This window comes from Tremella mesenterica (genome assembly GCF_000271645.1).
Source record: "Tremella mesenterica DSM 1558 unplaced genomic scaffold TREMEscaffold_7, whole genome shotgun sequence".
NCBI classification, from domain to species: domain Eukaryota; kingdom Fungi; phylum Basidiomycota; class Tremellomycetes; order Tremellales; family Tremellaceae; genus Tremella; species Tremella mesenterica.
This window is the reverse complement of record NW_006711231.1, coordinates 525,782-552,704: the sequence shown is the minus strand read 5'-3', so window position 1 is coordinate 552,704 and position 26,923 is coordinate 525,782. Positions and strand designations below refer to the sequence as shown.

At 47.9% G+C, this 26,923-nt stretch overlaps 10 protein-coding genes across 10 annotated transcripts; 5 read left to right on the top strand and 5 right to left on the bottom strand.

Moving 5' to 3' along the window:
- Positions 1-1,490: 1,490 nt before the first annotated feature.
- Positions 1,491-2,633, top strand: TREMEDRAFT_63134 (uncharacterized protein; the record flags this gene model as incomplete). Its single annotated transcript, XM_007005385.1, has 2 exons — positions 1,491-2,277; positions 2,326-2,633. 2 exons carry the CDS (start codon positions 1,491-1,493, stop codon positions 2,631-2,633), a joined length of 1,095 nt encoding a protein of 364 aa, XP_007005447.1.
- Positions 2,634-4,015: 1,382 nt separating this feature from the next.
- TREMEDRAFT_39577 (uncharacterized protein) lies at positions 4,016-7,060 on the bottom strand. Its single transcript, XM_007005278.1, has 9 exons — positions 6,871-7,060; positions 6,606-6,701; positions 6,381-6,499; positions 6,065-6,238; positions 5,736-5,942; positions 5,217-5,556; positions 4,923-5,086; positions 4,627-4,826; positions 4,016-4,548 (listed from the first exon to the last, which is right to left on the bottom strand). The coding sequence occupies exons 1-9, from the start codon at positions 6,914-6,916 to the stop codon at positions 4,065-4,067; spliced, it is 1,830 nt and encodes a 609-aa protein (XP_007005340.1). The 5' UTR covers positions 6,917-7,060; the 3' UTR covers positions 4,016-4,064.
- Positions 7,061-7,467: 407 nt separating this feature from the next.
- Positions 7,468-8,397, top strand: TREMEDRAFT_31716 (uncharacterized protein; the record flags this gene model as incomplete). Its single annotated transcript, XM_007005226.1, has 3 exons — positions 7,468-7,504; positions 7,621-7,983; positions 8,039-8,397. The coding sequence occupies 3 exons, from the start codon at positions 7,468-7,470 to the stop codon at positions 8,395-8,397; spliced, it is 759 nt and encodes a 252-aa protein (XP_007005288.1).
- Positions 8,398-8,775: 378 nt separating this feature from the next.
- On the bottom strand, positions 8,776-11,180 carry TREMEDRAFT_32015 (uncharacterized protein; the record flags this gene model as incomplete). The annotated part of the gene is made up of 5 exons (XM_007005257.1): positions 8,776-8,916; positions 9,190-9,506; positions 9,678-10,352; positions 10,589-10,762; positions 10,832-11,180. The coding sequence occupies 5 exons, from the start codon at positions 11,178-11,180 to the stop codon at positions 8,776-8,778; spliced, it is 1,656 nt and encodes a 551-aa protein (XP_007005319.1).
- Positions 11,181-11,666: 486 nt separating this feature from the next.
- Positions 11,667-12,082, top strand: TREMEDRAFT_20176 (uncharacterized protein; the record flags this gene model as incomplete). Its single annotated transcript, XM_007005204.1, has 2 exons — positions 11,667-11,801; positions 11,984-12,082. Coding segments are annotated over 2 exons (234 nt in total), but the record flags the coding sequence as incomplete, so codon positions are not given.
- A 496-nt stretch (positions 12,083-12,578) lies between these two features.
- On the bottom strand, positions 12,579-14,895 carry TREMEDRAFT_69127 (uncharacterized protein; the record flags this gene model as incomplete). The annotated part of the gene is made up of 13 exons (XM_007005502.1): positions 12,579-12,713; positions 12,867-12,946; positions 13,075-13,176; positions 13,242-13,268; positions 13,310-13,506; positions 13,594-13,733; positions 13,805-13,920; positions 14,024-14,081; positions 14,124-14,161; positions 14,226-14,282; positions 14,331-14,352; positions 14,442-14,536; positions 14,763-14,895. 13 exons carry the CDS (start codon positions 14,893-14,895, stop codon positions 12,579-12,581), a joined length of 1,200 nt encoding a protein of 399 aa, XP_007005564.1.
- A 476-nt stretch (positions 14,896-15,371) lies between these two features.
- Positions 15,372-16,692, top strand: TREMEDRAFT_31912 (uncharacterized protein; the record flags this gene model as incomplete). Its single annotated transcript, XM_007005249.1, has 5 exons — positions 15,372-15,471; positions 15,770-16,093; positions 16,151-16,312; positions 16,367-16,480; positions 16,556-16,692. The coding sequence occupies 5 exons, from the start codon at positions 15,372-15,374 to the stop codon at positions 16,690-16,692; spliced, it is 837 nt and encodes a 278-aa protein (XP_007005311.1).
- A 189-nt stretch (positions 16,693-16,881) lies between these two features.
- Positions 16,882-18,848, bottom strand: TREMEDRAFT_39574 (uncharacterized protein). Its single transcript, XM_007005277.1, has 6 exons — positions 18,585-18,848; positions 18,444-18,540; positions 18,265-18,402; positions 18,107-18,199; positions 17,487-18,017; positions 16,882-17,439 (listed from the first exon to the last, which is right to left on the bottom strand). Exons 1-6 carry the CDS (start codon positions 18,820-18,822, stop codon positions 16,992-16,994), a joined length of 1,545 nt encoding a protein of 514 aa, XP_007005339.1. The 5' UTR covers positions 18,823-18,848; the 3' UTR covers positions 16,882-16,991.
- Positions 18,849-19,390: 542 nt separating this feature from the next.
- Positions 19,391-23,894, top strand: TREMEDRAFT_74127 (uncharacterized protein; the record flags this gene model as incomplete). The annotated part of the gene is made up of 4 exons (XM_007005501.1): positions 19,391-21,170; positions 21,222-21,378; positions 21,547-21,768; positions 21,865-23,894. 4 exons carry the CDS (start codon positions 19,391-19,393, stop codon positions 23,780-23,782), a joined length of 4,077 nt encoding a protein of 1,358 aa, XP_007005563.1. The 3' UTR covers positions 23,783-23,894.
- Positions 23,895-24,005: 111 nt separating this feature from the next.
- Positions 24,006-26,729, bottom strand: TREMEDRAFT_71871 (uncharacterized protein). Its single transcript, XM_007005500.1, has 11 exons — positions 26,539-26,729; positions 26,453-26,489; positions 26,329-26,401; positions 26,213-26,283; positions 26,015-26,167; positions 25,131-25,967; positions 24,925-25,086; positions 24,848-24,859; positions 24,549-24,802; positions 24,226-24,347; positions 24,006-24,082 (listed from the first exon to the last, which is right to left on the bottom strand). The coding sequence occupies exons 1-11, from the start codon at positions 26,703-26,705 to the stop codon at positions 24,060-24,062; spliced, it is 1,911 nt and encodes a 636-aa protein (XP_007005562.1). The 5' UTR covers positions 26,706-26,729; the 3' UTR covers positions 24,006-24,059.
- Between the last annotated feature and the right edge of the window lie 194 nt (positions 26,730-26,923).

Below are 26,923 nucleotides of genomic sequence, written 5' to 3'. Positions count from 1 at the left end.
CAAGCAGGCCTTTGAGGTGAGTGACAATCACAGTTGAAGAAGAGTTGATGAAATCTAGTTCCGTCACAAGGACATCGAACTTGTTGCTAAAAAGCATTTCCGTTTTGATAAAAAAGTTTTGTCTCTTGCGACCATGACACCATATGTCAACCAGAAACTTCTTGAGATGGAATGCAAGAAGGCTATCTTGTTGGCCTCCTATCTCGAAGCTTTCAACGAGAAACTCAAGGATACCTATGAAGAATTGGATCTACCAACCCTTATATACACACCTTGCTTCCTTATCAAGATAACGTCCGGACTGAACAAGGATGAAGCTTTCATGGTGGAGCCTGATCTTCGAAGTACTGGAGATTACATCAAAATCAACAATACCGATGAATTCTCCCCGCCAGATGAAGTCGAAGTTGAAGTTCAACATCAAAGGTTGTACCGATTCATGTATGCCTTCACACACTTTGTGTTCCATCGATCTATCAATGGGGCCAAAACGGCAGAAGCAAGGGAGGCAGCAATGGTAGTCATTGCCGACATTCAAGGTAAATTCCGTTGTGATTAATATGTTTGCTGATAATGAACAGGATTCCTTACCTTGCCTGTAGCGAAGTCACGAAAGCAGAGACAAGGAACAAATGATCATGGTCAATTTCATCTATTTGATCTTGTTACTCATACGTGAGCATGTTTGTCAATAGTCGATTACAACTGACTTGCAGTGCTAGGGGTGATTCCAGCATGGGTGATGGGGGTGCGGGAATGCTGAACAGCTTCATGAATGCACATATCTGTGGAGACGCTTGTAAAGACCTTGGATTAGTCACTCCTAAGGGCTTCCAAAAATCGTTCCCTCGGCCAATGAAGTTCGTCCCCCGACAACCCATGCCATGGTGGTTCAAACAAGCTGAGCAAGAACATGAAGCCAAGCTCAAGGCAGGAGAAGATGCGGGTACAAATGACAATGTAAGTTGTGTTCCTATCTTCTACTTGACAATTGATTCTTTGCAGGTCTCATCAAGTCATGAACCGGGGGCGATCGGTATGGGCAACGAGACAAATGAAAATGAGTCGATGGATCATGAGTCCAGTAACTGAGATTGACTGTAAGTGGTGAGACTTCTTATCAAGACACATGGCTAAGATTAGATAGCACCGTTTAGGTCAACTTTTATTTCAAAATGAATGAATAATGTGCTTAGACCGGACTTCCTCGTGAGGGGTGACATGGGAATACTGATGTGTATCAATCATACGGGACAACTCAGTTGACACGGACCAAAGTGCCACATCTGCCACTTTGAACGTGGGTGGGGGCCTCTGAAGTAAAACCCTAACTACGCTGTTCCTTGATAAACCACGCTAAAAATTTTTATACCTAACACTTGCTGATGTGTAATTTATCGCACACCCCTTTGATTATTTGACCGGGAACCCTGAGACAGAGACAGTGTTGAACTCATTTGACATTGCGCTCCTCGTTGGTATACCTCAATATGACTAGGGATCGTAATAAAGCTCGTCGTCAGCACAAGAATCAAGCAGAAGATCAACTCCTCCTCTTCCAACTACCTACTCGCTTCCGGCACACTGTCTATCATCCTTCCCTACTCTCCCCAGCCGGTTTGTCTGAGGAACTTTTTATCTCGACATTCTTCCAAAAACAGACCTTTTTATCACATTCAGATCACCTCCTCATCCCAAACCCCGAATATCAGTCTCGGAACTCGTCTATACCCTGCTATGCAGCATTCCGACTGAAAGGTATGGTCTCAGCAGGTCAGCAAGAAACTCTCTACACATTGGTACAGAACGTGTGGGATGTTGGCCTCAGGTCTCACACGGTAGCTTCTAGAGGTGCCGATTTCCATCAGTGGTGGTTTGGTGTATGGTGTAGGTATGCCAAACATAGTGTCATATCGGCCGACTCTCGACAGAAAGGCTCTCAAAAAGAAGTTCTTGAACTTGTCAAAGCCTTTGATGGTATCTTTGGTGACAAGCCGAGGTCAATGCTTCATCGTCTTGATAAGAAGGTAGCTATATCCATGGCACACAACCATTGGCATGTTCACAATTATCTGAAAGGATTGAAAACCAAGTACGAGAACAAAACCACTCCCACGGACAGGGCGACTCAAATGCCCTCCAGTTTCCGGAAAACGGCTGAAAGTCTTGATAGTACTCACTCTGAAGCGAAGGCAATAAGACTGGGAGGAATGGGTATGATGCTAGCGGTCTCATGGGGGGAAGGGACGGAATGGCATATCGATGCTAAGGACTATGGTGAGTTGACTCCCCAAGTCATCAGTGATGTACCGGACTCATTCATAGGCCATCACTACACAATCGTCTCAGTCCTGACGTCTCCTGCTGTCCTTCATCTACCTGAACTTGGATGTACCATACCTGTGTATCCTGGCGATGTTGTTGGCTTCTTGGCCCACCGTTACCTTCATAAGTTGGAACCACTACCAGCGGTCGGTACCTCACCATTTATCAAGAACAGCGCTGCGTTCATGGGGATAACTCCGATGTTGGCGAAGTACAAGGAAAGCGTAGGGAGCGTAGGAAACGTAGGGGAAAGCGTAGGGGGAGAAGCAGGGAGTGGGAGTCGAAGGCAGGTGGTGTTCACTTGCTGAACTGATAAGAATACCCAGGATCGAATGGATCAGTATCGTCACTTCCATCATGTTGTGTTGAATGAGACAGAGTAGCTGATCTGCTATGTATGGGAGAATGCATGTCATTGATACCTTTGTGACAGAGGAAACGACCGATGATAAGTTGCATGTTGCAGGAGATTGGCGTTTGGCGTAGTTAACCTGAGACTTCCCGGCCACCGTACTTGTGGCGTGTTACGGCGTCGATTTGGTCTCATCGCCGTTTCTCATTCTTCACCTTTCATTTCTCATCTTTCATGATAGAACCATTGAACTTTAGGCTACCATAACTTCATCAATACACCTCATAAATGCATGTAAGTACCATCGTTAGAACCAGTACAATTGCAGCTACCTTCCGGTCTTTTATGATGCATTCAAAAGCAGATGTAAGAGATGTTTCCTATATCTGACAGACTGGACGATATCTGAGCGCAAAAAGTGCCACATTCGAGTCAATTCATGGAAGATGATGCATAATGCCGTCTACTGTGTTCTATACTAATGAGCATGGTAACACTTGAAAAGAGGCAAAGAGGCAAAGAGAGAGACAGAGATAGAGATCAAGATAGAGCCAGGGAGGGAGGGAGGGAGCAAGAGAAAAAAGAAAGAGAAGATGGAGAAGAAGATGGAGGTCGAGGTGAAAGAGGGGGATGGCGATGTGGATGATCAACAGGATGATGATGATGAGATTATAGAGATCCTGGGAGTGAGGAACTATCTCACGCAGAGAAGTGTAGGGAAAGAAGTGGAAGAAGATAATAGTGGAAGAAGGAGAGAGAAGAATTTAACTTACTTACAAGAACCCCTCAGACCATATTATGTTCTCCGTCTTTTCCCCTCTTTTAAACTCAGTATAATCTGAATAATATATCCATCAGACTTGCAGCGACAGAATCACCTCTTAGAGCTCTTTCGATGTATCTATCTGCATTAGGAGAAGGATCAATTACTTTATAACTAGAATGTCAGCATCAGGCCACAGATTGAGAGAGAAAGAAATAGGATGTACCACACAACGAAGAACAACGAGAACAAGCAATTAGATCACACTGGGAGGTTTACATACATTGAGGAGATATGTATGCACAGTGACAAAGTGTTGCATGATTGCATGATGTAAGAAAGTTGGATGATAAGTAAGATGAAGAACGAGAAATGAAGATGAAGAATTAGAAACGGCGATGAGACCAAATCGACGCCGTACGTGTGGCATTTCACTCTCTCATTCCCAGTATGCCCATATGCCCAGCATGTCCCATATGAAATCATGAATGACAAGCTACCATTGGATCGAAAGGCGTGAGATAGAGTCAAGATGTAACTTGTGACGATATATATAGGAAGTGAAAGCAGAAGATCACTCTTCAAGCATGCATCCAAACCAAACGATAAATACAACAATCTCTCTCACCCAAATGTGATCCAACCCGGTATTGGACAAGAAGGTTGAGCCGGATGAACTTGAATAATCGGTACAGTCCCATACACTCTCCCATTTTCCCCTTCACTCTTATCCGTTTCACCCGTTTGATCACTTGTCAACATTCCATGTGACATCATAGGCGTTCCCATCCGACTTTCCCCATCGGTACTGGTGCTACTTGCCACTGAGAATTTCTTTCGTGGAGGAGCAGGAGGTTTACGTCTTCTCGGTGGAGAAGTAGCATCGGACAAGACATCTGAACGGGAAGATAAAGCAGAATTCGGTCTTTGACCGTTGGCTAATGATTCCGATACGTCTACGAGAGAAGATTGTCTTACGGGATCACGAGAAGTGTAGACGGAAGTGTTGAGAAGGGAAGGTTTGGAAGGGAGTGGATGGGGTAATGCAGCGGTAACGGAATCCAACGAGAAAGTTGAAGAAGTAGAATCTTGTCGAAGATCTTTGGCACTATATATCAGCTTCCGACGTGGTAAGGGTCAGCTTGGAGGACACGTCAGATATGTGTGAAGGTATGGGAAGACCCACCTGATACTCCTCTCCAGATGTTTAGGTTCTTCCAGACATCGTTCGACTAAGCGCAGAGTCGTACTGCCCACTTCTTGTATATGGCCGTTGGATATCAGGCTTTTCAACACGAGCTTGATTTGAGCACGCTTGTATGGATCGTTCCTAAGTTGCGTATGGTTGAGAAGGGGGTAAAGTACTCGGAGGTATGTATGTCGAAGCTGGGTATCAGTCCTTTACTTCACCGTCTATCTTACACTGGATTTGTCAGGTTATCATTAAGGGAAGCAAGCGGGGAGGAACAGTTGATGACTCACAGCCTCGCATTCTGCTGGCAAATCCACCAGCTCGCGAATGAACACGTCTAGTAAGACTCTCAGATCGTTCGTATAAAAGTACTCTTGGGTCCCAGGAGTAGTGAAAAGGAGATACAAGATTTTGAGGATCAATAGCTGCATCGATAGACCCTCGGGGGTATTTTCTGTAAATCAGCTTAATGGACATTCCTCAGAAGCTGACGCTGTATGATATCAGAGTCATCATCATTGCCCTTCTCGACATCGCCCATCCGCATATAAGTCACTTAGGTTGGTAGTAGGACCGCAGCTCACCTGCACGATTTAGAATGAAAATGATATTCTCCCCAAACGTCTTACTACTACCCAACCTTCTCATCAAGACCACCAACACTCTGTTCCCCTTCTTCGCCTCTTCCGAGTGATCATGGGTGTAAGGTCCCGGTTCCGCTGAATGAGCACGATGGTGATGTCTCACTTGTGCACCGGTGTCCAGCAGGCCCGAGGTGGGCGCTTCCTCCGACGTGGATTGAGTGGGCCGAGAATAGTCTTCGGGTTCAGGCAGTGTGGCCGTGGATACGAGAGGAGCAGACAAGGTTGCCTTGTGAGGCTTCGGGGGCAGGGTGGCAACCATGAATTGTTCATTGAGGGCGATCTGTTCATTAGCCGAACTCATCCATAGTACCTTGGATTTGGGAGACTCGTGCAGCCAATTATACGTGCGGACAACAGGGCGGAAAATAGAGATGGCGTGTTAGTTTCATGCGGAAGGAAAGGACGGTATGAGTATGAAGGGAGAGATGAAGGGTGGAGGTAGACATATTGGTTACTCACCAAGAGCTTGATGACTGCATAGTTCAGCCGCTCGTCCTGCTGGTCCCGAGTCACCTCCACCAGATCAAAAAGATGATCAATGAAGGTATCGTCAAACTGAGCCAGTTCCTGAGCATCGAGCTTTTGCACACGACAGACTTCGTACATGAGGTTTGTGGCCGGCAGACGAAGGCGTGATTCGATAGGTGGCAGTCCAAGCACGTAGGTCTGCAGTCAGCCAATGTCAGTATCAAGAGATGTAGTTCGTGTTTGATAGAGAGGAAGGGCAGGTTGGGACCCATACTCTCCTCAAGACACGATTGACATGGTAAGGGAAGGCACATTCGAACATGAGAGTGATATGTGGATAAGTTACTCGCCTCATCATGATCCAGTCCTACAACCTCTCCAAGAGTTGGAAGTAACTTGCGCCATTTGCGATGTGACTTGAATAAACTTGGATGTCGTTGGCCGTAGTAAAGGATGAGATGGTAGATGATATACAGATCGTGAGGGTTGGTATTCTGTTTCGTCAGCTCCATCCTCTTCGAAATTGTAACAACATCCTCCAGGGTGACTCAGTGTGTTTCTGCCTCGAGAGAGTTTGTATAACCCCCGAAGAGTCCGTAGGTTCATGACGTTGTGTGGAAGGGGATATAGACTCACTTCCTGAGCATCCGCCATCATGATCCCCACCATTCGTTCGTAGTGATAAGTGAACAACTCCGAGTCGAGCAGCAAAGACATAGCATTCTGCATGTCCTGGGTCGTGGGGAGGTACTTGGCTGATTTTACATGAGCGACATTCCTCCTTTCATCCGACAACAGCTCGCTTCTTACGAATCTCTCCTTAGTTGATACATTGAGGAGATGAGGATATGATAGACATACCATGATAAGCCGCACAGAAGGTGACAAACATTCTTAAAGTGTTGTCTAGCTGGATCAGGGTGGGGGGATCGGGCACGACTAAAATCGCTTCGATTTCTGTAAATCAACATGGTGCTATATTTAGTACAAGAAGTGGAATGTTGTCCTTCGAACTTTCCTCCCTTGCAAATGACAGCTGGTAGCAGATAGCATACTTCTCACTGACAAGTCTTAGAGATATAGTGAGGCATTCAGTTGTTGGAGATGAGATGAGGGAATCACTTACCACGCCAGAATCGGTCGGCGGTGTGAACTCGAATATGAACGTCCATACTACCTCCAGCTAAAGGTTCTTTAGAATCTTCCACATCTCCAGGTTTCGATCTTCTTCTCCTCGTATGCGTATGATTCGAATGTCCATGAGTATGTACATGAGCATGACCGTGTCGGTCGTGCAACTCTCGTTCCTTGTCCTTGAGGTCACGGGATGTACGACGGGACATGCTGTGCGAGGTTTGATGTGTCGCCACGAGGCTCATTATGATGACGAGGAGAGGTCTCTGTCAGCGAGGAAAGAGATGGATAAGGACATGAGTAGAGAGTATGCTTGGAGAGAAAGAGAGAGGGCGTGGAAAGTGAGTGCAAGATGAAGGATGAGCGATTTGGATACCAGGACAAATCGGGTCCGAGCGAAGAGAAGATAGGCTCGCTAAATTGCTGTAGCATCCCTTCTCCTTTAACATAGGCTCGCCGATTACCAAAAGTTGGAAATGTTCACTCAAGTGATCTAACCAGACCACCACTGATCACTCACCGACCAGGTAAAGCAATCAGCATCGCAGAGCAAGACCCGGTACCCGCAGACCAGTAGAGACGTACAAAGATGTCTTCCTCTAGGCTAGAAATACTGAACGATGGTGGTGAGTTCTCCCCATCCTCTCCACCCCTTCCCACCTCTTTGCACCTTCCTAGTACAACTATGCCCACGAAAAATATCCGCTCGAGTTACCGAGAAGAAGCCAGCACTGACTACCAGGTCTACGACACGACGCTCGACGTCCATACGAACTTCGTTCTTTATCACTTCTCCTATCCCCTCATCCAACAGCAGACGGTTCAGCAACCGTTACATCCGGTTTGACTTCTGTAACAGTAACAATTTTCGGTCCTCGTGAACCACGTATCAGATCTTCATCATCACACGATCATGTTACTTTAACTGTGGAAGTAGGTGTACCTCCATGGTCTCAACAAAGTGGCATGAAAAGAACTAGAGGAGATCGTCGTTTGGTGGAAATGGGAATGAGTTTAAAACAAAGTTTTGAACCTGTCATCATGGGGAATTTATATCCACGTAGTGAAATTTTGATAAATGTACAAGTTTTAAGTTCTGATGGAGGTGAGTCTTTACATAACGACAGTATATATCATGTTGTCATGTGTTAATATGTTAGGTATCCTACCCACAGCTATAAACGCAACAACTTTAGCTTTGATAGATGCAGGTATACCACTTCTAGATTATCTCACTTCTATATCTTTAGGTCTTCATTTAACTCAACCATTATTAGATCTTTCACAACCGGAAGAATCAGATTTACCTTCTTTAGTCGTCGCTTGTTTACCTGCTAGTGGGAAAGTTACTTTGGCACAGATGGAAACTAGGTTACATGTGGATAGGTTTGAAGAGATGTTATTATTAGGTGTGGAAGGTTGTGGGGTTATAAAGATGGAGATGGAAAGGGTGGTCAAGGAGAGGACGGAGGGGTTGGTGGGGAGGTATAAGATGGGTGTGAAGGGGGAGGGGGAGTGAAGAGTGGTCATCTACGTAAAGCATGCGTATGGGAAAGTAAGGAAGAAGACATTCGTCGACCGTGATGGGTCAGGGAAATACATACAATGAGATGAGTATACCTACTTTGTAGCCCCTTCGAGCAAGGCACCGATCCGAGAGCAGAACTGTCTTGAGAACAAGCGGGTCTCAGCGTGGGACGGATGACGATTACCAACTGCTCTCCAATCATCGACCATTGAAATGATACTTTTCGTCGCAACGGCATTGTAGATTAGGGTGAAAGCGAAGATCCGGAGACTTGGAATTATGGAAAGTAAATATAGTCAACGAAAATATAATGACGACAATACATGCAACAATACCCAAATCATCTCTCCCAAACATGCTCATACACAATTATGTAGATCTTCGATTCAGTATAAAAGTACCTTCGTAACCCACAAAAGCTTCAGGTGTAAAAGTATCTCTCCAACGTCCAACGAACACATCACCGGAAAGTATATATCCTCGATAAATCCATTTCCCTCTGGAATCAGGCTACATGTCAGTGATTTTCACATAGGATTCAAGCCATTTCTCCGTAGCATGAGCAGTTCTCAAAATCTTGTATTGGGCTTCTGACCCCTCAAACCGACATGGTCAGCATCACAAAGAAAGTGCTCTACACCAGAAAGTACCATCCGTTGAACGTGTGGAATCTTGAGTACGATATTTATTTTCTAGTCAACGGAAGAGAGTGTATGAAGACTATCTTATGATCTCCTCGAGAGGGAGGATTGTTGATGTGGAGTCAGAAAAGGTTTGACCCACCGCATATTCCTTCACTAAAGAAGCCATCCCATCCCAAGCTCTAACTCTTCCTCTTAACACAAACCTCCCCCAAGCACTATGTCCCGTCCCTGTCAAAATCATTTCCAAACCTTGACTTTCCCCACCATCATCTCCAAAAGCTTCATCCAATTCTTCTTCCGGGACTTCCTCATACCCTTTGATAGCCTCAATTTGTCCTTTTAAAATATCCCTTATGGTAGCGGCTTCAGCTGCTGGACTGTCTAATCTGGCATTTCTAGTAGAAGCATTTTCAGTGGGGAAACCAGCATTCGTTATTGGTCCTGTTAAAGGTAATCCTGTATTCGGTCTTCTTTCTTCTTCTCTTCCCTCCAACTCTGACCCCTCATCCGTTCTTTTCGCATCTTTCTCCGTTCCTTGCGTATCTTCTCCATCGGTGACTGAAGGATCAGAATTGTCGATAGGTTGAGAAGATTTGTTTGGTGAGGAACGTAAAGGAGAATTTGCACCATGTCGAATAGGTCGAACATAAGTATGTTTTATCCTCCAAACTTGTCTTTGTTCTCCAAATGGACCTTCATACAACGCTCTACTATGTCCAGCTAACATTTCTCTGAAAGCATCAAAATCGAAGAATGAAAAATTACCTTCCCAACATCCTGTCCAACTTCCTCTCCAAGCAGCACGGGACATACCTCTACATACAGAGGGATCATAACATGAAATCAACCTGTTGAAATCCCTATCGTGAGTTTTTGAATCTGACAAAACAGGACGATGTTCTATCATCTCCGAAGAACCTTTTCGTTCTCCATCTGTTCTAGATGATCCAGAGGGTAAGTCAATGAACGGAGCTTGAATATCATCTTCTTCGTCAAGAGGATTCGAAGGGGATCGTGCGAAGAAACGTAAGATTGCAGCGTGTGATAACATCGGATGAGAAAGTGAAAGAGTAGAGCCGAAATAGTTTATTTTTTGTAAACGAGATTTAGGTGTGAGATCAGCAATAAAGGGATTATGATCTGGGATTTGAGCTTGTAGATGAGGATGAGATAGGGATAAAGGGAGATCAGGAAGAGTCCAAGGTCCGTAATAAAGTTCGTATTGTTGAGCTGCGAAAACGTATGGACGTAAGACAAAAAGTCTTTCATCTCTATCTTCCGGATGTTCTTGTTGGTTTGTATCTGGATCATGTCAGCTTGTTCCACAGGTCGGCTTACTGGAGCTGATCACTAGCTAGACTTCCCTCAATCAGATGCCGTCCACAGCGGCAATGAAATTACTTCTTCAATTCGACCATGGCAGCATCTGATAATACCGCAGAGAAATCTCATATTTGGGAAGAATGATATAGTTTCGTAAGGAAAGTGCAAGTGAAAGAGACACAGAGTGAAACTTTAGAGGGATGACAGCCACTCACCATACCCACTCAACAAATACGCAATCCACATCGCTAAAGATCGTCCGACTGTCTCTTTAGGATAACCAGGCTCGATAGCCGCCGCTAACAAATGTTGTTCATGATACATTTTCAAAAACTTTATCAAATCAACCTTTGCATCTTTGCCGATCAAATGCTTGATATTTAACCCATCTGAATAATCAGCCTGATAATCCTTACTCTCACCTTTGGATGTCTCAGATAACCAATGTTGAAACTTACCATTTTCAATCATCATAATATAAACTGTCCATAATTCTTCATCTGACACTTGAGTGACATCACCATTGGTCACTCTTTTATTCAAACGGTTCAACACTTTCACCCTGTTTTTCAATTCTGACGCCAAGTCCCCTGCTGTCAATGTTCGTCTCCCAAGTCGACGAGTGGGAGCTGAGGTATCGAATGATAGACGGAATAATCGAGAGTAAAGACGAGGATTGGTTCGTGGGGATAATGCCGTATAGAGGGGTTTGGATGTACATAGAAGAGAAATGGGAGGGGAAAGAGATTCGAGGGATAAGTGAAAAGCTATGAGAGAAAGGATTTCAGAAGGTATAAGGTCTAGCATCTTTGTTATTGAATTGGACTATACCTCACGATACTTGAAGAAGAGGGAATGATCTCGTGATGGGTAGAGTTGGAAATGGAGGAAGCCAGCTGGTTGACAGGGGAAAGAAGGCGAAGAGTGGAGGGGAATTGGGGAAGATGAAGAAGATGATAAATTCGCGTTACGACGTGATTTCACAGGATCACAGGGTTGAACAAGTCGAGGATTATTTGAGAAAGTGGTACTACTGTAGTCTGAAGACCGACTTTAAAATTCAAGACCGTTAGCCGAGGGGTTATGAGACGACTTGAGAGATTACTAAAGCAGGAAGGAAGGGTAAGTTTAAGTAGACTTTACACACTTTACCTTACACCTCGGATCACCGCGCTCATGACCGAAGATCCGCGGAATCAAAATTAGCTTTTGAGCCGGAACCAATCCACTTTAGTCCAATTCAATCCTTCGCTTAAATCACCTCAAGTACAACTTTACGACTTTGTCAAAACGATGGCGCAAGGTGCACACAAACTCAGCTCAAAGGCTAATTCGGGAGGTAGGAAAGATACTGGTAAGATGAGAAAAGGTAAAAGGGTGATAGCCCCCAAAAATAAACAGAGGGTACAAGAGGCCGCACAAAAAAGGGTGGGTATTGATTGACTTTGATTTCTTCTTCACTCTTCTTGGTGCATGGTGCATGGTGCGCGGTGTTGGTCTATAAAACGCCGGCGGTCAGAGAACGACATCACTCATCTCGGTAGTTACTGGTCGGTAAGATATAAACCGGGGCATGTTGAGAAGATGCTGGATCGTAAATTGACTCTCAGCAACTGAGCGCAAAGATCAACGATTCTATTGAAAAACAAATGGTAAAAGCTGCTTCAGGTGGGAAATTAACAATCATGCGAGGAGTAGGAGAAGTTGAACCGTACGTTGCTTCTTCCTCCCTACCAACTCTTTTGGACTCATGTCCTTCCTTATTCGCTATTTCTTTCACTCGTGCGTATCTTTATCCTTCGCACTCTCTGTGAGATTGATCAGGAAAACTTTCATCGAATCGACTCTCTTGTCATCTTGAAGCCTATACGAATGGGTGAAACATATCTATTCTCATCTTATCTCGTCTGTACTGGTCCATGGCTCGGGTATCGCTGACCACCAGGGGAGCAGGAAGATCAAGTAAGAGCAAGGATAAACCCAAAGGCAAGAAATAAGTCACTCTCAGCATCTCGACTGGTCTGTCTCGTTGCTCCAATCGTTTCCACCGACTGATCAGCAGTTGTATACTATCCGGCATCTTCATGAATCACAAGTAGACACTTGTCAAATGCACAAGATCATCATAATTTCATTTCACCTCGTCATTACATTGTCCACCCCTGCTTAAGTGGGTTTATGAACCCGGCTATAGGCTATCAAACATCATACAACCTTGGCGATCTCCATTCCCACTCTGACCAACGTTTCGGTTTCACGTTCCGAATTGTCCCGCAGGTCTGCGTCGAACTCCAGTCCAGCGGAAGAAGGAAAAACGACAATGCACGTCGAGCCCCCGTACTGATTTGTTAGCCCTCATCCCACTTGTCGCGAGAGATAGTTTCTGAGGCTTGTGCAGTCACGCGCAAATGTTGTCGACGATCCCTGAAACCCAATTAACGAGCTTGAACGAGCGCGAGATAGTGAAGGGGAGAATAGCAACGAAATACTCACCTGGAACCATCCAAGCTCTTCACCTTTGGACACTTTATCTCCGAGTTGCTTAGACCATCCTATCGAGCCTACCAGCATTGCTCAGAGTCAGCACCATGTTCAATCCAGGTGAAAAAGGGCCATGTCATACCCAGCCACTGTTCTGGCGCAAGGCCCTCAAGTCGATAGTGAGATGTCCGGATAGATACACAACGGAAAGAAGACTCACCTCCAACGGCGACGAAAGCAACTGGTACTGCCTCCCTTCCCGGACCCAAGTTGACATGTAACAGCATGACCTGGCGTTTGTTCAAAGTGAAAACATTGAGATCTGCCCGTCAGCTCCTTCCATGAACTGGCGACAGGTCGCTGCTCAAGGATAAAATGAGGACTGACCCTCGTTGATAGCTTGCGGATTGACAGCTATTCGTCAGCTTCATTCAAGGACACCGTTCATCACTCACTGTACAACTCCCCCTTGATCTCTTTCAAAGCCACCAACGTACCCTCAACAGGGGAATGGAATCTGTGATAGTCCTGCGGCGCCAAGCGGGCAATGACCAGCGAACATTTCGAATCATCGGTGAGTGCTGAGAAACGCGTCTCGGTCGTATCGTCGCCGTTGAGCAATTGAGGGATGGTGAACTTTTTACCCTTGATCCTGATCATCAGCTCTTTCAGGTCAAGTGCTCCTGCACCCTTCTCACAAGAGCAGGAGCAGAAATACCGTGGATATCTGGACACTCACCAAAACTGTTTTGCCTGGTCAACAGTCTGGAACACAGTCATTCGACAGTCGGCAGGGGACACGAGGATAGTCGGATCTTCAGGTAAAGTGATAGGCCGTGCGGTAGCTTTCAATCTGCGCGAGAAGAAAGAGTTGAAAGTCTATTCTTATCAACCTGGGTATCTGACACGACTTCGCTCTGAATCTGTGACCGCGGGGAAATGAGGCTCACAGGATACTGAGTTAGGTCCTGTACCAGGAGCTCGTCCAATGGCAGTTGGTAGGTCTCCACAAAACTCCGGATGTGCTCGAGCACTCCCTCGCCTGTTTGGTCGTAAATCTTTCCCTCTGTTCGTCAGTTCCATTATTTCTTCCATCTTGCCTCGTCCTTGTGTGTTCGTTCAGAGGCCGGAATAGGGAGCTCAACAGAACTTCATTGGAATATACTCACGCTTGATACTCTGTTTCTCAAGCAATTGCTCGACCGACGGATAGGTCATATACGTGCACTGACTGTCAGCTGGCAATTCTCGTGATAGCGGTTGAGTTACCCCGGACACAAAGAGCAAATGCATGCCGACTCTGACGTCTGATCATCAGCATTCCCTCGTGCATGTTCAGTCGGAGTTGAAGAGGCCAGCAGTCTCACTCACACACTGGCATAGTCTCAAAGATCTTTCGTCCTGTCTGTCTGTCGATTACATAGTTCCCTGATTTTCTTTCAATGGAGATTCATTTACTTCGAGGGGAAAGCTTACCCATATGCTCGTAAGTGAACAGCTAGACGGTAAGCAACGGACTCTCGTACCGGCGATAGTAAAGCCTGGGCAGAGTGGGGTATGGGGGAGTGAGCTATAATCGACACCAACCTTGTCTACAGTCTCGGCCGATGGAAAGAAGTGGGCGATCCATTTCGTACTGGCCGGACCATGAGAGTGCACCGCATCGGCTCGTATTTCACTAGCTAGTAAGGGTCAGCATCAAACTTGTGACTTCCTAACTCTCCAGAGAGAGTTCTGGTTCAAAACTTCAGGTCCTTGGGAATCGAACGGGGAAGGGGGAAAGTCCAGAACGAAGTGAAAGTACTCAATTTGGGGGCAGTCAAATATGTGATGAAGTAATGGGATGAAAGAGGGAGACAGGGAGATGATATAACCTGGAAGAGCTGAAAAAGAAAGAGAGTAACTCACGTGCAAGTTGATCCCTCTTCGCCCCGGAATGAGCCTCGGAATTCGCGACGATATGTGTCAAAGACTCTTCCAATGGTTTACCCATTTCGTCAGGTAATGGACCTGTAGGACTCGGATTTGCGTTGGCGGACATTATAAAGTATTCTTCTTGATCTTTTTCTGAGGTCAAACTACCCATCAGCTCTTGTCTGTTGTTGCTCCACCGTCCATACACCGTACATAGAAGGTGAGGGATGATCCGTGCTTCATCTTATCTCCCCCTTCACCTGTAGTATATAAGTCACTCAAACGAGACAAGGCTTTCTATTTCTATGGAGCATTTGAGTGATAGCGATAGTTCAAATAATAGTATAGGGGGCTCACCGTCAATGAGGAGTTGCGATAGTCACCACCACTTGGAAGGCAAAGAGAAGGATGTACAGATGCAATTGACGAATGGGACCAAGAATAGCTTCCATCCAGGCACGGACCCTCATACGTCATAATCCCACGTGGCATAATGAGTTCTCCGGTTATCACTGAGTGTTCAATTGCCTGAGCTCTGAAATTTCAGACGAGTCTGTCATACTCAAGATCCAGACCAGAGGTGCATGCTGCATAGTAAACAACATGACGAGTAGACAACGTAGAGGAGTGTTGGAATATAGACCGATTTCCATCAATTTGGGTGAATTGGATAGAGCGGACGGTTCGGCCAGATTTTCTTTTGGTCAGTCCTTCCCCCCCCCCCCCCCCCTTTACCCCGTGGTATGCCCTACAGACGAGCAGTGACTAAGATGCCCCATCTTCCAGCTCCGTACTTTCTGACTTTGATCTGACCTTGTCATAACTCACCGTTCTTCTCCCGTCCTCCTCAAACATTACAGGCTCAAGTCGGATGATGTGAGCTTGAGCTTGCCAATCAGCTCAGTACGGGGAAACGAAGAAAACTTTTCGTCAATTAGCGAAACAATTAAACCCACTATGTAATAAGAGAAGAAGATATTTGGCAAAAGCTAACCATCCAGGCTCTACATCAGCCCTTGCATCCTCTTCCGGTCCGTTGGAAGTTCGTATCCTCAAAGAAAATCCTACTGGATCAACATTGGAAATCATTCATCGTCCATTAGATTCAATCCCTTCTACTTCTTCTCGTTCGTTCGAACAAAGTCTTCAATCAATCTTTTCATCAATATTACAACTTGATAAACATCCTAGATCTATGATACAATCAGTCATTCAATCTTTCTCCCCTTCATCGTTCACTACCACTTCCGTCAATTCCATTATTGACGTCGATCCCTCGAGCAAAGGGGTATGGCCGACCCCTTCACGGGACATCCCGGACCAAGGTGTTATGGAAGGCAGTTTTCATGGTGATACTACGACAGGAAAGATGAGGGACAAAGGGAAAAGACGATCGGCTCCAATAGGAGAAGGAAAGATTTTCTTTTCGGATCGATCTGTTTGTTTGAATGCTTTAAGTTTATCTTTACTTGATTCTGGGAGTATTGGAATGATGGCTTTACCTATCAGTATCAATCTTGCTTTTTTAACTTTATCTGACGCGCGTCGGTCACGCGATTTGTCGGGAAGAGATTATGGAACGCAAGATACGGGAGAAGAGGTGCTGGTATTGGTTATTGATCCCACTGTGGAAGAAGAGATCAAGGCGATTAGTAGACATATTTTCGCTTGGGCGTTTGGGTACGGATATGGTATAGCAGAAAGGAATAAAAGTAAAGATGATCTACAAGAGGTTCATAGTGGGCATGGGACTAAAATGGACGGTATGGAGGTTGATGAGGTTCCAGAAGGGGTTCAAGAAGGAAAAGGGGAGTTGGTATGGGCGGAAAGTGAGGGAGATTTCTCTAGATCCGAGGTGAGTGCTTTCATCTTGCCTGTAAACATAGTGACCATGGGCGAATCTTACCTGTTCTCCCGGGAATAGGTCTGGTGTCTATGTTTGGAGAGGGAAGTATGATAGTTTGGAGCGGATAGCATGATAAATTGATGAAGAGGGCTGATGATAGTTGGAACTCGCTTTGGGACAAGGAAGATTGGCAGCTCAGAAAATACTGGGAGTGGTGAGAAGGAAGATGATACCTCTATTGGATGACCTCACTCCGTGATTCACGATAACAACATTAATGTATGCATGAAAGCCTGTTCATGCAAGAGGCCCCCCTGGAGGAAGTGATGGATGAATACACACACACACATCCGAGGAGAAGGGTTCATCATGGATTGTCATTCACCTTTACCCCATTGTTCGATCACCCTCCCTACGTCAAATACCAACTCTTCCATTCCCCATTGACTGCTCACACTCATACCGATAGGCCAACCATCGGAACCAACACCGGCCGGGACGCTCATACACGGCAGACCGCCTAATGATGCAGGAACAGTGAGGAGATCTTGAGCGTATTCGGACTCGCATGAAAGAGTCTGCGACAGCGGCGGGGCCGTACTTATAGCCGTAGGATGTAAGAGCACGTCGACGCCATCTGAAGCAGACGTTGCTGTCGAGGTGGATGAAGGGCGTGGTGACGAAGATGTGGTGTCGGAGTTAGGAGCAGATTCATACACGGACGGATAAGATCGGACCGAATGAGGGATACGGAATATAGAGTCAAACTCTCGTCGAAGTGTTCGTCGGAGGTATAAGGCTTTGAGATAGGTATTGTCAAATTGACTTGTCTCGTCAGCATCTTCCTCTGTCGTACTATGGGCTAAACTCACTTTGCCGATAAAGCGTAAGTTCCCGCTAATAGACGTTTCTTCACCTCCCTTCCGAAACCTTCCGTTCTGACTCGTCTTCTGCCGTCCTCACCGTCCGGTTGAGCAGATCCAAAGAATCCTCCCCCATATCGAGCCAGATTACTTGAAGCTTCCGCACTGGCCAGCACGTAATACGCCGGGAGGGTCTTGGTCCAGGACGGTATGTCAACAGACCCCACAGTAGCTCCTTGGTTCTCCAGATAGCCTATAAGCTCAGATGGGATCGTCAGGTGAGGACTTGGCAGACGAGTTTGTTTGGGTATACCAATGCGATACCCTTGTAATGCGCCTGTTGTACCTCCATGCCGTTGAATCTCTTCGATGTGCTGAATGAGCAGTGTATGTGCACGTTGACGAGTCACAGATGATACATTGGTCATGTCACGAGGATCGGGGTGGTTGAGAGTGGAGAAGATTTGAGAGGCAATGGTTATATCTCGAGCGAGGATGCCGACGCAGTCCAGCGAATCGGCATAGGAGACGACACCAAATCTGACGTCGTGAGTGACATCCATCTCACATGTAATACCTCAAGTTAGATGGACGGAAATTGAGCTGGATAAGTGAGTTCGAGGACATACCGGGAAATCAGTCCGTAAGACGGTTTCAGTCCGATTACCCCGCAATAGCTGGCTGGAAGTCGAACAGACCCTCCCGTATCTGTGCCTAGCGCTCTGGTCATCAACATCACATGATCATCTTCGTTTTCAAAGAAGGAGCGCAGAATACGACTACTCACGCCCAACAACTACCCTCGGCCACCGCTGCGGCTGAGCCGCCAGAACTGCCTCCTACAGATCGAGGAGCATCATCGTCCACAGGCGCTCCGGGGCTATACACCGGCGTATAGCCCTCTGGTAGATGGGTGGTGTTGGATCTAGCATATTAGCCTTGGTAGGAGTCAGATTTCGGACACACCCCATGCCAAACTCATCCATCTTGGTTTGGCCGCAGATGACAGCGCCTTGCTGGAGCAATAACTCGACACATGTTGCGTTGTAGTCTGGGTTGAAGTCTGACAATCAGCCGTAGCTTACCAACGGCCTAGCTGGTACAAACCTTTCAAGATGGAAGATGAACATGTTGTCGGTGCATGACGATATGTGATGTTTTCCTTGATCGCAATGTGTCTTTGAACCAAGGATCGACCGGTGGAAGCACGATATGCCTTGATTTCCGCTTCGAGCAGTCCATCACTAGGTACCCAAGAGTACGGTGTGGGTTGAGAAACAGATACTCGCGGCTGCCTTCCACTTGTTAATGAACTACTGAGAAGCCGTCTAGTGGGGTGAAGCATTGCATGGTTGATGACTGTTGGAAGAGAATGGGTGGACCTACGTTGGACGGGAGAGGTGGAGGGCGGGGCAACTCTCAAGTGAGAACCATGACGTGGCATTTCGTCTCGGGGTTATCGGAGTTTTCTCGATTGGCGAGGAATGGGTCACTTGACACTTCTCGACAGCACATCCTCTTTCTCCCCTCTGTCAAGCCCCCCTTCCCCCTCCCTTCCTCTTACAGCATCATCACACATCATCTTATCTGCCCCTTGGATCACCTACGAGCATCCTATCAATCTTGCAGTAATCACAAGAGAGACTCTGAGGACACAGAGGTGAGTGCCGTCATCCCATTCTCTCCCAACCTTATATTGCATGCCTATGGGTAATCCTTCGGGATGCTGTCAAGGGCGCAGCCTTCGATCGAACATCAAAAAGAGACCCATTCCATATGTCATAAACTTCGGATTTTTGTCATTCCGAGGGAGTAATAGGTCGTCAGTATATCAAAGGTCAAAGACTATCGTGGGAAAAATGAAGAATGGGATCGATTAGGCTGATACCTAACAGTCTCCTCATTCTCACTTTATGTCCCAACCAGCGACCCTCACCTCTAATCCTGGTCTTTCCAAGTCCGCAAAGAAGCGCTCAAAGAAGGCCAAGGCTCAGGCAGGCACACAAACCTCTTCCATCTTATCCGATTCAGAGGCCCACAGAGACCATCTTGATCAGCTTGACTCTCTCGACTCTGGCTATCCCGACGATTCCGAATTGTTCGCTCCTGGCGCCTATCCTCTTGATCTTCAATACGACGCCGAATTTTACGACGACGTACCTCTCCCTCCTGCCGTAGACATTACAGCTCAGAGCTCTTTCGACCTCCCCTTATCTTTCGACTACTCGGTGGGATCGTTCAAGGCCAGCGCACCGATCACGGGTAATCCCTTGGCTCATTTCAACATCTCTCACGAGGATTTGGTACAAGCAGCCAACGAGTTGTATAGGAGAATGGCCGATCCCGAATTTGGCAATGATGATGCTTACTGGTCTTCGCTGCCTCCGCATATCCGACAGTTCGTCAGAGACGCCGTCCCTCTCCAAGGAAGGTCCAACGGTGATGCGCCAAAGGGGGCTCAGGGTCAGCAAAGGGAGTTGTATTCGATGGCACAACGTATAGTGTCAGCCGCTAGTCAAGGAATGGGCTTGAGTACCGGTCTTGGGTCGAACTACATGACCGGAGCAAACGGACGGCAATATCCTCAACCGGGTTTAGCCCACGAGCTTGGCTTTCATCCTCACCCTGATGCAAGGGACGACGATCTGGATGACGATGACGATTTTGAGGCTGAGGAACATGTCGTTGCAAATGGAGATCTGCCGAAAAAGAAAAAGAACAAGAAAAAGAAGAAAGCGACTCCGATGCCGGATCCTCCTCCTGCGACTCTACCTCCACCTGCGGTGAAGCAACCTCCTCGACCGCCTCTACCATCTCAACTCCCCACCCAACCTGCTCTCAATCCTCCGCCCCCTCCCCCAGCCCCTGCCCCTGGGACCGCACCGCTCCCTCCTAGCTCCCGAGCGGCCGGCAAACAACCCATGACCAGCACCCCGGCGTCCACCACCAATCCACCGCGATCTGCCCGAGCAGCTGGCAAGGCACCAGCCACCGCTCCTGCTCACAATCACACGCACCACAATCACCCTCCTCCCGCCAAGGCGCCAGCGAAAAGCAAAGCTACAACCAGCGCCCCGCCACCCAAAGTGTGGCAGCAGACCTCTCCTGAAGCACGCGTGCAGATACAGCAGTTCTGGCTCGAGCTCAACGAGGCTCAACGGCGGGAACTGCTCAGTGCTGAAGTGAAGGAGACAATGCAAAAGATGCGAGATCAACAACGTAACTCCTGTGCATGTGCGGTATGCGGTCGAAAGAAAGCCACAGTCGAACGCGAGCTCCAAGCTCTGTACACGGCCTGGTATACGGAGATGGAGACAAAAGTTGAACATCAACGAGCTGCCGCAAGAGGTCAAATACCTCCTCCTCCAGGTGCCGGACCCTTTCCGGGTAGTGTAGAGGTAGATGCCAATGGTCAGATTGTCAAACTTGATCATCGTGCACCGGACCCAAAGCTTTCCGCCGCCGATCTGGACGAGAGTGACGAGTATGATGACGAGGACGATTTTGAAGATGACGATCTAGAAGAAGATGATGTCGTCTCTGACGAAGCGGACGCAGGGGACGAAATCGATGATCCTCATCCTCCATCCACTCGCCCGGCTCGTAAATTGCCACCAAAAGTGCCCGTGCCTAGACCGGCTGGGACAGGGGAAGATTTTCATTCGTTCGGAGCAAATTTTGCGGATATCAAAGGTGAGCAGGGACGAGTTACGATTCTCCGTTTGTGCTGAAGCTGAGTGCGAGGAGGTGTCCTTACAGTTGCCGATGACCTATTGAAGAACGATAGTTCAAGGTTTGTCGAAATGATGGAGCAACTGTCACTCTGCCGTGCTCAGAGAGAGGAGATGAACGCTGAGGACATTGAAGCTGAGACTGATGATGAGGATGACGATGGCCTCGAGTGAGTCCCTCCTCTGAGCATCACATTTTTCATCCTTTCCTCTTTCACCGATTTTTATCTTTTACGCCCACCAAGCAAATCTCTCCTGCTACTACTGCCGTGCGGAAAAGGACGTTCCACCAATACCATTGATCGATCCGACATGCATGAATCAAGGCTGACGATCAGCGAACCCCTCACAGAGCATGAGCGAATGGAAGAGGGCATGCGCATGTTCCAGATCTTCGCAGCTCGAATGTTTGAGAAACGTGTATATGATGCTTATCTCGAACGGCAGTCACGAAGACATCAAGAAGATCTTCTAGCGGCTCTGGAGGACGAAGAGAACAGCAAGAAAGCTAAAGAGGAGAAAAAGGCCAAGGAAGCTCAGAAAAAGAAGGAGAAGAAGAAGTGTGTATACTTTCGCATCTCTTCCATCCTGCTATGAACCCCACTCATCGTTTGTGTACAGGCCGAACAGATTGGAGCAATGCTGACAGTCAACAGAGCCATGAAGGAGAAAGCAGAGGCAGAGAAGCTAGCCCGAGAGGCAGCCGCTGCCGCCGAAGCTGAAGCTCTGCGTGCTCAACGTGCGGCCGAGGAAAGGGAACGGCAACGTAAACTCAACGAAGAAAAGGCGCGACGTGAAGCCAGCAAACGTGCAGCGCAAGAAGAGGCGCAGAGGGTGGCTATGGAGCGCAAGAAGCGGCAGCAAGAAGAGCGAGAACGGGAGGAGGAGCTGGCCAGGAAAAGGAAGGAAGAAGAGAAGGAAAAGGCGAGACGTGAGCGGGAACGTGAGGCGAAAGAGAGAGAGGCGAGAGAACGTGAAAAGCGTGAAAGGGAAGAGAAGCTTGCAGCTGAGAAGGCTGAAAGGGAGCGAATCGCCAAGGAGAAAGCAGAGAAGGAACGCATTGCCAAAGAAGAGGCTGAGAAGGCTCGACTTCGTGAGTTGGAGAAACAAGAGGAGATCCGGAAAGCCAAAGCCGCTGAAGAAGCCCGAAAGGCTGAAGAAGTGAAAGCTGCTGCTGCTCTCAAAGCTCAACAAGAGCGTGAGCGAGTTGAGAAAGAGGCCGCTGAACGAGCTGCCGCAGCTGCGAAACTACAAGCTGAAAAGGAAAAGGAGAGACAGCGTTTGGCCGCTGCTGCCTCTGCTGCCGCCGCCGCTCAACAAGCTATGAGAACGCCTGTCCAGCCTACGCCCATACGATCCGCATCTGGATCCGGATCATGGAACGGCGTCACATCTCAACCTATGTTGCAAGCTTCTGCACCAGCTTTCCGTCAACCTGTTCAACCATCTCCTCCTCTTTCACAAGCGTCTCCTGTCAAATCTGCACCCATCCGTCCTGCACCCAAAGCGAACTTTTTCCCTCCACCAGCGAGTCAAGTGAGTTATGGTGTCAATCGAACTCCTCAAACCGCTATTCCACCGAATTTTCGTCCTTACCCACCTACGCAGCCACAATCATCTTTCCAACTGGCACCTGGATCTTCTGCCCCTGGTGGACCCATCTCTTTACCCACCTCACAAGCTCAGGCATACGACGCACTCCGTTCTGCTCCAATCGGCATAGGGTTAGGATATCCCGATCAATCTAGAACTCCGACCAGTCGACTCTCCTCCGCTGATGATCTCTCCCCACACATGGTACCTATCGGTCAATTACCTCGATCCATACCTGTCGGTGGACCATCCAACGAAGTGGACAATATGATAGACGATTATCGACGTGCTTCCGTCGCACCCATCGGTCGACCTAGTTACACCGAATCACCTTATCCTCATCAAAGTCTGAATAATCATCAAGTCCAACCCATCGGAACGGATCATCACGCTTCTTCCAGTCAACATCATCACCAACATCAACATCAACACCAACATCGTTCCAGTCCTAGGATGCCCACTCAAATTCTTGGTTCTGCCGCTTTAGGAGAAGATGATGAGATAGTCTCTCGTAATACCAGACGTAAACCTATCATCCCTGCTCCGTTGACATCATGGGAGGCACCCACCGTCCCAATGGGTCAAAGTTTGTCTAGCGTTTCCTCGCACGATATGAACTCTTTCTCCGCCAACTCGATACAATCCATGGGACCAGGTCCATTTGGTAATATCGGTTCTGGAGCTCCTGTCAGATCTCAATGGGGCACACCGGCCACGAGTTTACGTGCAGGAGACAGATGGTCAACTCCTGCTTCTGCTGGACCATTAGGAGCTTTAGGTAATATGGGTACGGATTTATGGGCATCACCAATGGGGAATAACGGAGATAATCGTACTCCTGGTCAAAGAGGTCTAGGAATGGGTCCTCAGAGACAAGGTTCGACAAATTTAGGGATGGGTGCTTTCATGTCGCCTCCTCCACCTCCGCCCGGGTTCAGTCTGTATGATTACACCGGTTCAGGGACGGGACATGGACATTAGGTCGTTGGTGTGGGGGTTGGTTTCCCGGTGAGGATGAGAAGAGCAGCAGTAGGTGATGCGAGGGAGTGTGCACGAGGAGGGGCAGAGCCATATCCATGCATGCAGTCTTTTGTATCGGTCAAAAATTACTCATTCCATGAACTTTCACTGCTAATCCCTTTGATCAGACTTCAGAGGGTATTCTTATTGGACACAGGTATGACATGGGAGAGGACAAGACAGAAGATCAACGAAACATGCATCACATTTGTATTCACAGTTCCGAACGAAGATATTATCAAGCTGGCTCGACATACGCCGCTATGTCGTTAGTTTCATCACCTACTAGATGGGTCCGCTAAGTCTAAAGGGAACGGTATGCGTCCTCTACGATGATAATCCAGGCTGATATCGTAATGAAGGTGCGGGAGAATGTATCGGAATGAAGAGAAATAACCACATACCAGGGAATAAACCTTCTTTACCATTACAAACACCCTGCCACCAATCCGTATCGACTTTATCAACATTGGTTATTCTATCTCCTTCGTTGAAAGAGATTTCATTATCTTCTTGAGCCGCATAACTGTGTGTCAGCTGACCAGCTCACATGTAACGCATCATCGTCACTCTAACCCCCTAGCCACTAACTTCCGCTATGTTCCCAACGCCGCTATGATTTTACACGGGCCACGAGTGAAGTTCAGGGAACAGACAAAGGAAGGATGAATGTTCGCGGGTTGTATAGTGGACAGTGAAGAGTAAATGAGTTTGGATCACCACTCACTCATACGCGGCGACATACACCTCTCCCTCATCTACATCTCCCGCGCGAGCAGCGCCAGGTGGAGGAGGTGGAGCTGGGGGTGCAACAGGTACTTCTGGTTCTTCTTGTTCAACACTTTCTACGTGTTCTTCCATCTCCACGTAATTACTAGGGAAGAGACCTGATTCGCCTCGAGGGTTAGTCCCACTCCACCATCCTTCGTCTAATTCTTCAATCTGAGTGATAAGTTCGCCTTCCAACAGAGATATTTCTCCCTAATATATTAGTTCACTTTGAAGGTCAATCATTTGAAGACTTACTTCTTCTTGAGCCTGATTGTCAGCTTACTGTCTGAGACTGATAGGAAAGATCTTCAATGACGGAAGTATACACCCACCTCATACTCAAACGTCACCCTTGCCATCTTCCCAGCAGGCGCGGTGGGTGCTGCTGTAGTCGCACCGGGTCTCGAAGCCAGCGGTACTGGTGGAGGTGCACCAGCACCTGGTGCTTCCTCCAAAGTCAGATCAGTCTTCAACCTTTCCAGCTCTTGCAATTGCTGTCCTTCGTAAGCTACTGTTCACATAGTCGGAGGTAGCTCACCGGATCAGCAGAAGGCATAGGGGGAGGAGGCGGGGGCGGAGGTGGTGGTGGAGGAGCGAAAGTCTCTTGTGTAAATTCGTCCACCACAGGTTCGGGACGGAAAGGCATAGGAGGTGGAGGTGGTGGGGCGTCCCAATCGTCTTCCTCTTTCTCCTCGTCTGAACCTGGTGATGGGGCACGGGGAGGGATTGCCTTTGATGCTACTGGAAGAGAGGAGGGAGCAGGCGGCGGGGGTGGTGGTGGTGGAGGAGGCGTAATCTCTGCGGGAGGCTCTCGTTCCGCTTCTGGTTCAGAGAAGGCTGCTTTAGCAACAGCTGCCACTCCGATAGCTCCCAGCGCCCCAACTCCAAGGCCCACAGCAGTGCTGGCAGCAGCGCTCTTTTTATCCTCTTCCTCTCTCTGTCTCTTAGCCTCTGCTTGTCTTTCGGACCATGTCAGTTTCTTCCCGCTAGGTTGAGGGGGTGCCGCCGTGGTGCCACCACCCGAAAACGCAGCCATGCGGTCTTTGATACTCGCTCCTGTTCCTGAAGGCGGAGAATCTGAAGTGGTACTTCCACCAGGATTCCATCGGTTGGCCAACTTTCCAGGTGTTGCGAGTTTGACAGGCTCGTATGCTGTACCTACAGGAGCGATGCGGTCGTCGTATACTGGTTTGGCGGTTTCAGATGGGGCGGGTGTTGCGGCGGACACGACACGTGGAGCGACAGGTCGGGTTGGCTCAGGAGGGGGAGGTGGAGTTACGGGACGTGGAGGAGGGGTGGGATCCACTGGCGCGGCAGTTTTGACCACTGGGACTGTCCTGGTGAATGACGAAGCGGGTGCCGAGACGGTCGCAGGCTGTACATCAGTAAACACTTTTTAGCTTGGACTCAGATGTCGCTTACCTTCCCTTGAGTACCACCCAAACCTTGACCTGGTCTATAGCTTGGAGTGACTTTAGCTGGGGCGACAGGCGCAGGAGCTGCCGCAGAAGATGAGTATTTTGATCCGGAAGATTCTTGTATACGTTTATGTATATGCGCTGGTGTCACATCGAGCTGGCTCACATGAGCTGCGTTCCCCGTCCAAGCCGGCCAGCTCACCTCTGAACGAGCCTGTATGACTAAATGAGCGCCAGTGAGGAGCTTTCCGGATACTTGACTCAAGTGTGTATCTTATAATCAGCTTGTAGCCTAGTCATGAGAGTGACGGGACGTACGGAAGAGTCCCTTTCGTGATTCGGGAACACCTTCACCACACCATGCAATGAGGACGAATTTATCAAGATTGCTCTGCTTGTCAATGCCCATTTTTTGGATTGTTTATGAGTATGCATGACTGACGCTGGGATCTTTAACTCTGGCAAAAGCATATTGAATCCTGTTGATCAATATGATAAACGAGCTGGAATTGAGTAAGGACAGCTCACCGACCATCCATGAACTCCTCCTCGAGGTCATCCAACCCACTTCCGGTCGCTTGTACTTTCAGCTCATTTGCAGTTTGGTTGAATAGAGCCCAGTCATAGTCAGCAGTACCACTTATAATAGCTTGATAGGTGGGTAACAGCTTTGGATCTGAGAAGGCGATTGACATGTTGGGCACAAGGTTGATGATCGATGAGGGAATGCACAGGGGGGCGACAGAGTAAGTGAGCGGTGCGACGGTGCCACATCCCACCGCGGGGAGCCACGTGGTAAAAGCGGACATCGCCGTCTACCCCGCTTCGACCACTTTCCACCGACACGTCAAAGTTCATCTCGTACAGTGCAACTACAACTACCCTTTTCACACCGCTTTAACATCACACACTA